Source organism: Muntiacus reevesi, chromosome 10 (genome assembly GCF_963930625.1).
Source record: "Muntiacus reevesi chromosome 10, mMunRee1.1, whole genome shotgun sequence".
In the NCBI taxonomy this organism is placed as follows: Eukaryota; Metazoa; Chordata; class Mammalia; order Artiodactyla; family Cervidae; genus Muntiacus; species Muntiacus reevesi.
In genome coordinates this window covers 29,632,728-29,645,269 of record NC_089258.1, presented here as the reverse complement: position 1 = coordinate 29,645,269, position 12,542 = coordinate 29,632,728, and the positions used below count along the sequence as shown (strand labels likewise).

The window sequence follows — 12,542 nt, the reverse complement described above, 5'->3', positions numbered from 1 at the left end:
CTGTCACTCAGCAGATGGTATTTCTTTAAGGTTAGTTGCAGTGTGGACTTTGAAACCCTATCAGTGAACTTTTTCTACTCTCTTATATTAGGGTCCATGAATCTGTCTTGGCTCAGAATGGATCTTTCACCCTTACATGATTTTGTAATGTGCACTGGTCATTTGGAATCAATGTTCACTAATTTCTAAATATTGACATATATATTCTAAATATTAACATATTTTATTATGCAGTATTAAAAAAATCACATTCTTTAACATCACCACCTATCTCATCAGAAAAAATTTTAAGAAACTGTCAAGGTCAGCCCTTGATTCAGTTTTTTAGTTTTATAATACCCAACATCTATTTCTTATTTTCTGAACCTTTCTTCTTAATCCCTTCGAGTATTTAGAAAAGTTACTGGATTGTGGCTGGCAAGTACCAGTCTACAGTTAATGTATTCTGTTAATTTCTTAAGAATTACCACAGAGTATTTCCTATCAGTATGACCCAGAAACTTTTTTTTTTTTTTAATTTTTAATAAAAATTCCAAAAGACTGAATTCTCCAAAAGAGTGCTTGTCAAAATCACAAGTAAGGGCATTGTTGGTTTGTTTCTTAGAATCAGTGGCATTATTCATTCATTCTTTATCCCACAAGGTCAAACAGTCAGTCATGCATATTTTTGTAGGCATCGTGAAGCATTTGCAAGATTTTATGTAAGGAGTTATTGTAAGTGAAACTAGCCTTCCAAACTCCTCTCATGAAGGCTGAGCTGAGGTTTGCAAGAAACACCGAGGACAATAAAATATGCCTTTTATAAGTTGTGCATTTGAGGCAGGAAAGGAATGGATAGGCCTTTCATAGAACAGATGGTATAACTTGGACATACGACAGAAAACAGAATTTCTCTTTTGGAAAGGGCACCAAAATAAAACCAGATATTAGGAGTTCTGGTGTTCAGCTCTGGTTCCACTTATTAGCTTCAGGCCCTTGGGCAAGTTTTTTAAAATCCCTGAGCTTCAGTTTGTGTATCTGTAAAGCAAAGATGATTTCATCTCCACTGCTCCCCTCGCTACCTTGATGTGAGGTTTAGGGGAGCGTTTTGCAAGCTATAATGGAAGGTGTTTTTCTGGCCATCTTGCTTCTATGTTTTTCATTAAGAGGGAGGATAGTCCTCCTCAATCTGACTTAGGTATTGACCGTCCAGAGATGTCCATGCGTTCAGTCGTCTCTTGTGTTGTTGGAAAGAGGGTGTTTGCTGTGACCAGTCTGTTCCCTTGGCAGTACTCTGTTAGCCTTTGTCCTGCTTCATTCTGTACTCCAAGGCCAAACTTGCCTGTTACTCCAGGTATCTCTTGACTTCCTACTTTTGCATTCCAGTCCTCTGTGATGAAAAGGACATTTTTTTTTCATGTTAGTTCTAGGAGGTCTTATAGGTCTTCATTGAACCGTTCAACTTCGGCTTCTTCAGCATTAGTGGTTGGGGCATAGACTTGGACTACTGTGATATTGAATGGTTTGCCTTGGATATGAACAGAGATCATTCTTTCATTTTTGAGATTGCACTCAAGCACTGCATTTTGGACTCTTTTGTTGACTGTGAGGGCTACTGCATTTCCTCTAAGGGATTCTTGTCCACAGTAGCAGATACAGTAGTCCTCTTGGGGATAATAATAGAACGGACATTATCAAGTAGGACTTTAAGTTCATGAAGAGATAGGAAATGTAAACATGTAGGCATGCTATAAATATTATACATCTTCTTTCAGTAATATTTAACATGTATTAATATCTGGTTCTGGTGAATTTGCTGGTGGATCAAATGAACTCAGTAGGTCTTAATATAGGGTCCTATCTATCTGAGGAAAGATTTTCAGTTGCACAGCTCGGACCCCGTCTGTTCATTTTGTTTTTGTGACTTTACTGAAGTCATTGAAGTGATCTTTTTGTATTTTTCGATTGTTCTAAGTTGGAGATGACAAGCTGGTAGGGGAGGTAACTAATAAGACAGATATTAGAATTTCATGGCCTGCACTTGTGGTCCTCCAAGCTACATTCAATCACAGGTTACATTCTGGCATATTTTCCTGTAGGTATTTTTTTCTCTGTGTGCCATTTTCACATAGTTATAATCATGCCATGTGTAAAGTTTTTGTGTCTGGTTTTTTAAACAGAGCATTATATCATAAAGTATATTTCTGTATTATAGCAGGTCTGTTTTAACGGCTGCCTAACGTTTGTAGTAGGTTCACCATAATTTACTTAACCTTTTTCCTTACCAAGCATCCTTCACATGTTTGCAGATCTTAGAGTCTCTGTGGATCGTCATGAGCCGGAACGTGAGTCTGCTCTTCACCACCGTCACCACGCTCCTGACCATCCTCTTCTACAGCGGGACTGCCCTCCTCAACTTTGTCCTGTCGCTGGTATGTCCACACGGACGAGTGCGTGTCACACGCCTTCCACAGCAAAGCATATTCTTGGTTCCACTTGTGTTTCCTTCCTGTAGTTTCCAAATGTGATATTTTAGGAGATACTGTCCTTTGTTTTGCAGATAATTTTCCTGACCACACTATTTTATCTGTTAAGTTCCAGTGATGAGTACTACAAGCCCGTGAAGTGGGTGATAAGCCTGACACCACTATCTCAGCCAGGCCCTTCTTCTAATATTATTGGCCAGTCTGTGGAAGAAGCTATCAGGTAGGGATAAGATTTTTGCTGTTCTTACTTCCTTCAGAAACTGCTCTCCACGAGAGGCCTGTTTTTCTGCCTTGAGCCTTCCTAGCAGCATCCAGTGCTAAACGACTGAGGGACACTGGGGTTTTCAAATTTTTAAAATCTCCTTCATGACGATCACGTAAAAGATTTTCAGTGTCCTGCTGTCAAGTCTGTGATGTGCAAAGATCTAGTGGCCTGTCCCCATCAGCTTTCCGTCTGCAGGCTCTTACTCCAGCTCCTAATCATCATGGGGTTTATTCAGGCGAAGTCCCTCGAGCACCACACGTACACCTCACCTTCTCTCAGAAGCCTCCTCGTACTCTCAGGAATTCTGGCTTTGCTCATGGAGGACACTAGATGGCCTTCCTGTTTCTTCCTGTTGCCCTCTGCAGCCAGGCTGTGCCCTCTGCAGGGGGTCCTTTGGATCCTAGAAATGAGACATTTGGAGTTATGTCCAAGTCAGGCTCTGTGTGTATCATAGGTTCTGGCCAGAAACTTCCATCATGTCATCTGATAAAAATGTATCACAGGCTTTACTTCTGAATGAGCTGATTCTTTAACTTTTGTTCTTCGTATCCTCTTCCCAAGTCCCTGACTCCCTTTTCCTTTTCATCATGTCAGGTAGGCAGAGGCCTCTTGCAGCCTTGTTTGAGCTCCTTCGCCAGCCTTTGCCCCTCATTGTTCTTAACTCGTTAAGAAGCCTCTACATCATTTGGACTTCTGTTGAATAGCTATTCAAATTAAGTGCTCATGTTATCCATGAGAGCTTCTTTTTTTAATAAGTTGTTAGGAGTCTAAAGCTTCTTTGAATAGTGAATCTTTGACTGGCATTTCTATTTCCACATACTTTTAAGAAAATGGTAATTGCTCAAAACTAGTTTTCCACAGAAATCTTGATTTTACCTGATAACTTTGTCTGACTGATTTTGGCTTTTTTTTCCCCACTGTGTTCATGTAACAGCAGATGATACCAGTTTAATCTTTGGAAAATCCTTGGTTACATTCAAATAGCGTGTATACACCTAAACTGTGTTTTTCTCTGGAAACTTTGCTAGGTTTTTTTCCCCTTTTCCCTCCTAGACTTTATTGGACAGTTGTTGTTTTAGTCACTAAGTTGTATCTGACTCTTTTGTGACCCTATGATCTGTAGCCCACCAGGCTCCAATGTCCATGGGATTTCCCAGGAAGAATAGTGGAATGGGTTGCGATTTCCTCCTTAGGGGATCTTCCTGACCCAGGGATCAAACTTTTGTCTCCTGCACTGGCAGGCGGATTCTTGACCACTGAGCCACCTGGGAAGCCGTTATTGGACAGTAAGTGGGATTAAAAACAAAAAAACTCTTATCCCCTTTGGTGCTCCCAGGAATCCACCTGGAGCCTTCCATGTAATGATTCCAAGTTTGGGACTATATTGTCTACTGTAACACCTTTCAGGGTGAAGTTGTCTTCAGAAAAGACCCTTTTTGGTTTCAGCAACCCTTCTAAGCCTATTTGACCTTCGATTATCATCTTTATTAATCTAGCAACAGATTAACTTTAGTCTGTCTAAGTGACATCTGTCTGACTCAGATAAGTTTATGCCAATATTCTTACCAAAAAGGAAAAATAACTTTCTGTCTTCCCAGTAGGGTAAAGTTATGAGTCAACTGTATCAAGGCTGTCAGAATCCTCTAAGTGATGTGACTTAAGCCAAGTCTTACAGAAAATTATCTAGCTTGTCTATAAAGGACTTAAAGAAAGATACTACAGTTTCCTGATACAACCTTTATTAGCATAGCTGACCGTCCTCTGAATATCTATCACTGAGTCATTTTTTTCCACACCAGATAATGCCATCTCCTTTGTTTTAACCATTATTCTTCCATGTCATGGTTTCTAGGGATTGGTAAGTAGGGCTGTGATTTGCATGCACATCCAGTGGATGGAAATCACACATTCTTCTGGTATGCCATGATGCTTTCTTCCAGCAGGGAGTGGTTGTGTCAAAAGTGATGAATTAAATTTGTGGTCCTGTTAACATTATTCAGCCGGACACATGAAGCCAGCAGCTAAAAATTCAGTTCTTTGCAGAGAAAGACAAATACCGTGTGATATCACTTATATATGGAATCTTAAAAAAAAAAAAGGATGTGAATGAACTTATTTACAAAGCAAATAAACTCGCAGACAGAGAAAACAAACTTATGATTACCAAAGGGGGTATGGAGAGGGTCAAATTAGGAGTTTGGGATTAAAATATACACACTACCATATATAAAAAGTAACCAGGACCTACTTCATAGCACAGGACACTCAATATAGCACAGGATATTCAATATCTTGTAATAACTATAATGAAAGAGAGTGGAAATATATATATATATGTGTATGTATAAGTGAATCACTTTACAAACACAACATTGTAAACTGACTGTATTTCAGTGAAAATTTTTAAAAAATTGAGGTCTTTGGTTCAGGAAGGAATTTGAGGTTAGAGAGAGTATAGTCATCTACAGCAATATGAGGAAATATATGTCTCTTTACAGGTTAGATTTGCTTTATCTTCTTGGGATCGTACACATTAATTATGTGCTGTAACAGGATCCCATGTCTTGGTTCTAATGTGTACTCATACAAAACCATTCATTTTATTTTTATTTTTAATATGGAAAAAAATTTAACAACCCTCAGGAGCAATACAATAATCCTAATTGTTCTCAAAATTGATAGATTTCTGTGAGTCTAAAAAATATGGTGCAGACAAGATAACTTGTTACAGGCTGGGCCATTTTTCTAAGTACAGTTATAAAGTCATATAAATTACAGATTATAATTCAGGATGATTTTTAGCAGTCTGAGTGCTTTTTACTTCTTTACTGGGTCAAATTCAAGGCTTAAAATATGCAGTTTTGCATAGGTGCCTCTGAAGAAATCTCTCATGTATACAAGAAAACAACGAGCTCTAGTTCCACAAACTCCTGTCAGTTTTTTCATTCTTAGGGATTATATTCAAGATGGAATATGTTTCTTCATGGAGAAAGATTTTAAGAGGGAAAAATATTCCATACATGACCGTGAAAATATTATCACAATGTCCTGAGGCTGTAGTTTAGTCTGTAAATTATCAGTTATATCAGATTTTATAAGCACCGATCATCAGTCATCATCATTGTTTCAGTTAAGTGAATTATTAGACTCATTTCACGTTATTCATTAAGAAGTTTAAAAGCGGAATTGAAATTGGGAGTGAACTGCATGTCTGTGCAGACAGTGAAAGTGTCTTTGTTCTTCAAGCTTTGCCTTCTGAATTATGTGGCTATTTGATATAAACACCGTCCCATTGAATTTCTGAACCTTTGTTATTTTTCTCCATACTTCCTGGATAAGTGTTCCTCTATGCTGGCTACATCTGTGGTCGGGTTTACATTTCATGGATTTTTGAGTTAGTGGCATGCATCCTTTACCCTCAAGCCACGTTCCGTCCCTCCCCTTAGAGCATGTCGTGTCCTGAATGTTTGCATCACACCCTTCTTCCCCGATGCTCCATTCTGCTTGCTCTGGTGGAGATATTGCACATTACTAAGTTGCATGTTGTCACGGCCTCAGTGCAATTTAGTGTGTGTGATATTTTCACATGAGTGCATGCACACGGGTATGGCTCTTGCTTGTGGGATTACAGCTTTTCAGGGCCGGTGGGTGGGGGGGCCCTAGTGATCAATTTGATGGGAGAATGCGTGTACTGTGAGATTTTCATTTGGAAAGTAAACATGCTTCCCGCCTCTAGTTTTGCAGAATTGAAAATACCAGGGTTAATAGAAATCGATGTCAATCATTTAGTAAATCAGTATTTCCAGCTTTCCCTGGAAATATTAAATTTTAAATATTCATTGGAAATTGTTGTAGATTTAAGATTATAAATATTGTTTAAATTGAAATGTATAAGGAAGAGTTTAAAGCTGTAAGAAAATATATTTTCACTTATATGAAGAGATTTCCTAATGCTGTAATAGAGAGGCAGAATTTCACACATATTTGGGGAAATTAAATTAATTTGTTTAAAGTAATTTATTAATAATTTAAGCTAGAGTTCTTAAATAATAACCAAGTCAGTAAATATAATGCCTTTTTCACTTACTTGATTAAAGATCAACCTAATAAGCCTAAACTTTGCTTCAGGTTTCTAAGGGAAATAAATGTCTTTTAAAAACTTCATATTTAGTTTCTCTTTGTGGTGCTTTAAAAGTTGCTAAATTCATTTTATTAGTCTTACAATAGAACTAGTGTTGAGATACAAATGTTTGCTCTTTGTGCACGTAATTGAAACAACCTCTTGTTGATTTTTTTAGTTAGTGCTGGAGGAGTAAGTAGCACATGATTGGTAGGCATTGTCAAAGACACAGAACCGTGTATTAACTATATAAAAATGTTGAATTAATATTTACCACTCAAGGACTCCACATGGCTTCATGTGATGCCTCTGTCCCAGGCTTGTGTATGTGACTCACGGTTATTCCCAGTGGGGGCGGAAGGTGTCCACGGGAGCAGCCCATCCTGAGCCACTTAGAGCACGCTACATCCGTGCGCACAGCGCGCTTTCCCCTTCTGGAAATGCATGTCAGCCAAGTTTCTGTCCGATTTACTGTGAAACTGGTTCTCTGGTGTGGCTGGTAAATCAGGAAAGGGAGCGAGCTGTAATGAAGGGAGCTGGCAGATCCTTTTCCCAATTGGGTTTGTTGTTGTTTAGTCCCTAAGTTGTGTCCGACTCTTTTGTGGCCCCGTGGAATTTCCTAGGCAAGAATACTGGAGTGCGTAGCAATTCCCTTCTCGAGGGGATCTGCCTGACGCTGGGTTTGAATGCAGGTCTCCTGCATTGCAGGCAGATTCTTTACATTGCAGATAGATTCTTTACCATCTGAGCCACCAGGGAAGCCCTCTGGGAATAGCATACTATAGTGATTTTCTTCCTACTAGAAAAATGGTTTCACTATCTCTTTGACTAGTGTATCTTTCTCCTTAGGTCCCTTATGAGAATACAGCTCATTGCCCCATTTTTTCTAGGCTTACTCCTTGGGATATCTTACCCTTTCCTATGATTAGGATTTTTCTGGCGTATCTCAAATTTCTTGTCCCAAGTTTGCTGTTAAGACTTGTCTCTTATTTCCAACCACCTCCAGGGTTTTTCCATCATCCACATTTTGGCTAAGCATGGCCCAACTAAACATATTCCCTTTTCTTCCATGTTCTCTCCTATTCTGGGGTTCTCCATGACTTTGATACACTGCCATTCTTTCTCCCTCAGGTTTAAAACCCAAATCTCTCATGTTCGTTTTTTCTTTCATGTTTTCTATTCAGTTACTCTTCAGATCGTTTATATTTCCTATAGGCTATGCCCCTTCCTTTCAGTCTTTTTGATACCTCTTCCATCTGTGTCTTTATTGTCAGAGGTCATACAGCACCTTTAAGATATTTTTGCATGAAAGCCGCTGGTCAGTATGACAAGATTTTACAATTTGGGGAGCCACTCTGTCACTAAGTCCGTGTCTCAGACCGGTAGGAAATGACTGAATCACTAGGTTCCAGAGTTTGACTTTATTCTCACAGTACACCTCTTGGGGATGCTTTAGAAAAGTTTGGTGTGTCCTTCTGTGTAGCCAGCGTCACCTTTGCTACCATGGTCTCTGCTTTTTTCAGTTACAGACAGCTTTTCCTTCTCTCCTGAGCGTATGAGCGTGCCTCCCGTGAACCCCACAGATTCCTTGTTTTTGTGACTTTGTGATACCTTGGGATGATTTTAGGTTTGTTGCCTTTGTGCTCTCTCTGAGCAGTTCCTTATTTCTCCTCCTTAACACATTCCTACCTTAAATCTTCCAACTGAAACACAAAAATGAAGTATCTGAGATTGCATATTTTCATTCCTATTAATCACTGAATATGTGTGCCTGTTTTTACACCTCTTGTATTTTAATCTCTGATTTTACTTTGGAATTCATAAGATTTATTTCTGTAAATTCTTTCCAAGTGACCTGCATTGTTTGATACCATTTTTAGACATTACTTTATAAGTTGGGTTGCATGGTTTAAGAAATGTGGAAACAGTTCGTTAACAAAAGAAGAAAGACTGATGAAGTACCAGTTACATTATCCCTCACTTGCTCTTCCCAAGGGGAGGGCTGGTCACAGCCTGGATGTCTCAGAATTTAATTACCTCCTCAGAAATAAGATAATCACACTTATTTTTCTTTCTCTTTATTTTAGTGGTGAGTAATCTGCTTCAGAAATGAAAAGTTGATGAGTTATTTCAGTGAATAGGATATCTTAAGGTTTTTCTGTTATCTTTTCATTAGAGAAATTTAAAGAACAGTTTAGTAAATCTATTTCAAGGCTTAAATAGAAGATTTGTATGTTTTATTGAAATAAAATGAAAATAGCATTCTCAGGCCACTGGAAAAATCGAAGCTATTATCAGATTTGGAATAAATTAGCCAGAAGCCTAGAAATAATTGATTTTTCTGAATCCCAGTATGATACTGTGTTTATTTTGTTTCCACTTTAATCTTTGGACATTCTAGAGGGGTGTTTGATGCTTCCCTCAAAATGGCTGGCTTCTATGGATTATATACCTGGCTGACTCATACTATATTTGGCATCAATATTGTCTTCATACCATCAGGTAACAATTGTATTATAACTTCTGCTGTGCTCTATTTAAGGAACATTAAACCATTTTACATGTATTGTCATCTTCGTCAAACTTGAAATGCTAAATTTTGATATCTAGTCTAGATTGGCAGCAGAAATGTGATTTGTAATGTTTATTTATTGCTGAGTCCCCAGTAGCTAGAATAATACCCGGTACATAGTACACTGCATGAGCAACAAATATTTATTTGTCAAATGAACATACTATCCTGTAAAGGGTTGATTGTGAAGTAAGGTCCTTCAGCTAGCAAGGTTGTTTGTGGTGGATTTTTTTCGTTTTTTTGTTTTTAGATACACTTTATTAGAAAGAAGCAAGGTAAGGAATGTATGTTCTCATCCGAGATTTAGAAACGAATCTCTGGTTTGGCTTTGGTCTCAGTGCAGATATTTGGCCTGTGCTCTCCACTTTTGTTATAGGACTGAGCAGTCGTCCTTTGGTGTCCCTCAGGGAGTGGTTCTGAGACCCCCAGAGGATGCCAGAATCTGTGGGTGCTCAGGTACCTTGGCTCTCTGAACCTGCAGGTTCCACATCTGAGGATTCTGAGGCCAACTACATACGTATTAACTCGCCATCGACTGAGAATAACAGCTGTGGGACACTAACGTTTGTGACTTAAGAGGAGAAGTAACCACACACTTCAGAAGGATTTTCATGATCCAGTGTTAAGATCTTGGATTTCATTTAACAGCAGATTCAGTTAAACAGGGCATATCGTTACCCTAAAATTTGAGCATGTGTTTGTTTAACTTGTTCTGGTGGAAATTTTTAAACAGCAGGAGCTAGTGTTTAGATTCTGCTATTGGTATTGCTTTGATGATGAGGCTAAGTTGCTTCTTCTTCTCTTTAATCTTGTATTAGCCTTAGCAGCAATCCTTGGAGCAGTGCCATTTCTGGGCACCTACTGGGCAGCAGTACCTGCAGTTCTTGATCTGTGGCTCACCCAAGGCTTAGGATGCAAAGCCATCTTACTGTTGGTTTTTCATCTCTTGCCAACCTACTTTGTAGATACTGCCATCTACTCTGATATATCAGGGTAAGTATTGGACTTCTGCAGTTGGTGATGAATCATATCCAGGAATTTCTCTGGCCTTTTCTTATGAAGGTTTATTTTTTTCCTTTTCCTTTTGGGCATGGGTGCAAGGACAGGTGATGATAATCACTTCAGTGAAGTAATCTTTTGTGATCCCACTGATGTAATCAAAGTTTAATTTATCTGATTAATATCATTTGCAATGTATGCTATTTTGTTCTTAGTAAGTAGTATTTACAATATATGAGACTGTGGACTAAAGTGAAATTGTGAATAATCCCTGGTTTAGTGACATTTAATGTAGGAAAAAAGTACTCCTGTACATACTTCTAAATAAGAATATTTTAAGTACAGTAAGAAGTTAGTAGTTATTTTCAAAACTTCTTTGCTTTTGGATAAATACATTTTTAGATTGTATGAGGATTTCCATGTAAGATGAAATCTCATAAGTTTGTATCTGAGAAACAGTGCTTTCTTTCTTACTTAAGGTACTATAGTGTGGTTCTATGATGAATACAGGTTAAATTTAAGACAGAAGCCAAACTAGCAACATAATAAATATGTCATTTTTGTAGATTTTGATGTCTCTTTTAGCAATTTGCATTTACTAAATCAAGCTGATTTTCATTTAGCCAGATATCAAGATAAATGTTGCTTATTAGAATCTAGAATGTGACCAAATAATTGAATTTTATTCAGCTACTCAGATATAGAATATGACCTACTTAAACTATTGTCGTAGTTAATATATTAAATTTTCTTTAAATAAAACTCATTACAATAAGGGTAGACAAGACCAAAGTTTATAGGAAGAGGACCCTTCAGTTAATTTGAAAGTATGAAGTGACAAATTATATGCTATCTTGTTTTCTTTCTAGTTAAAGTAGAAAATAAATATATAATACTGCTAAGAAGCCCCAGAGTTTCAGAGTAAAAAGAAACAAGCACATCCATAAGTGAACTTTAGGGGGACTTTTGTGCCTAACATTTAATAGTTGAAATTTAAATAATAACTAGTTACCGTGATTTATAGTTAAGTATTTTCATTTCTTTAAACTTTGTTGTAAATTTTCTATTAAGGTTTTAGCTAGAATTGATGTTACTATTGTAATTGTATTCGGGTGCTATGAACTACACCCATATAAGATGGCAAACTCAGTTGATAGATGTTGCATGTGTTTTGACTGCCCCATAGACCAGCCGTTCCCCTATCTTCTTTCTTTCCTTGGGTCTCCCTAGTCACTGAGACACAACAATATTGAAAAAAGACCTGTTACTAACCCTACAGTGGCCTCGAAGTGTTCAAGTGAAAGGAAGAGTCAGATATTGCTCACCTTAAATCAAAAGCTAGAAATGATTAAATTTCGTGAACAAGACATACTGAGAGCTGAGGTAGGCCGAAAGCTAGGCCTCTTGAGCCAAACAGTTAGCCAAGTTGTGAATGCAAAGGAAAAGTTCTTGAAGGAAGTGAAAAATACTCTTCCAGTGAACACACAAATGATAAGAAAACAAAAGAGCCTTTTTGCTGATATGGAGAAAGTTTTGATGTTCTAGGTGGAAGATCAAACCAGTCACAACATTCCCTTAAACCAGAGCCTAATCTGGAGCAAGGCTCTAACTCTTTTTAATCATGTGAAGGCTGTGAGAGGTGAGGAAGCTGCAGAAGAAAAGTTTAAAGCTGGCAGAGGTTGGTTCGTATCTTTAAGGAAAGAAGCCGTCCCTGGAACATAGAAGTGCAGGTGAAGTAGCAAGTGTTGATGTAGAAGCTGCAGCGAGTTATGCAGAAGATCCAGCAAAGAAAAATAATTAAGGTGACTACTACATTAAACAGATTTTCAGTGCAGGCGAAATAGCTTTCTATTGGGTAAAGGTGCCATTTAGGATTTTCAGTGCTTGGCTTCAAAGCTTAGAAGGACAGGCTAATTCTATGGCTAGGTGCTAGTGTAGCTGATAACTTGAAATTGAAGCCAGTGCTCATTTCAGTTCAGTTCAATTCAATTCATGTCCAGCTCTTTGTGACCCCATGGACTGCAGTACAGCAGGCTTCCCTGTCCATTTACTGTTCCAGAAATCCTAGGGCCCTTAAGAATTGTGCTAAATCTACTCTGCATGTGTTCTAGAAATGAAACA

The 12,542-nt window shown here is 38.1% G+C and overlaps 1 protein-coding gene across 2 annotated transcripts in view; it reads left to right on the top strand.

Moving 5' to 3' along the window:
* Positions 1–12,542, top strand: part of TMEM245 (transmembrane protein 245) — a 79,364-nt gene that overhangs the window by 48,935 nt on the left and 17,887 nt on the right. For both annotated transcript variants that reach the window (XM_065946430.1, XM_065946431.1), the window contains exons 12-15: positions 2,289–2,411; positions 2,540–2,685; positions 9,252–9,352; positions 10,241–10,415. In XM_065946430.1, the coding sequence (XP_065802502.1) occupies positions 2,289–2,411; positions 2,540–2,685; positions 9,252–9,352; positions 10,241–10,415 (545 nt within the window). The remainder of the gene's footprint in view (positions 1–2,288; positions 2,412–2,539; positions 2,686–9,251; positions 9,353–10,240; positions 10,416–12,542) is intronic.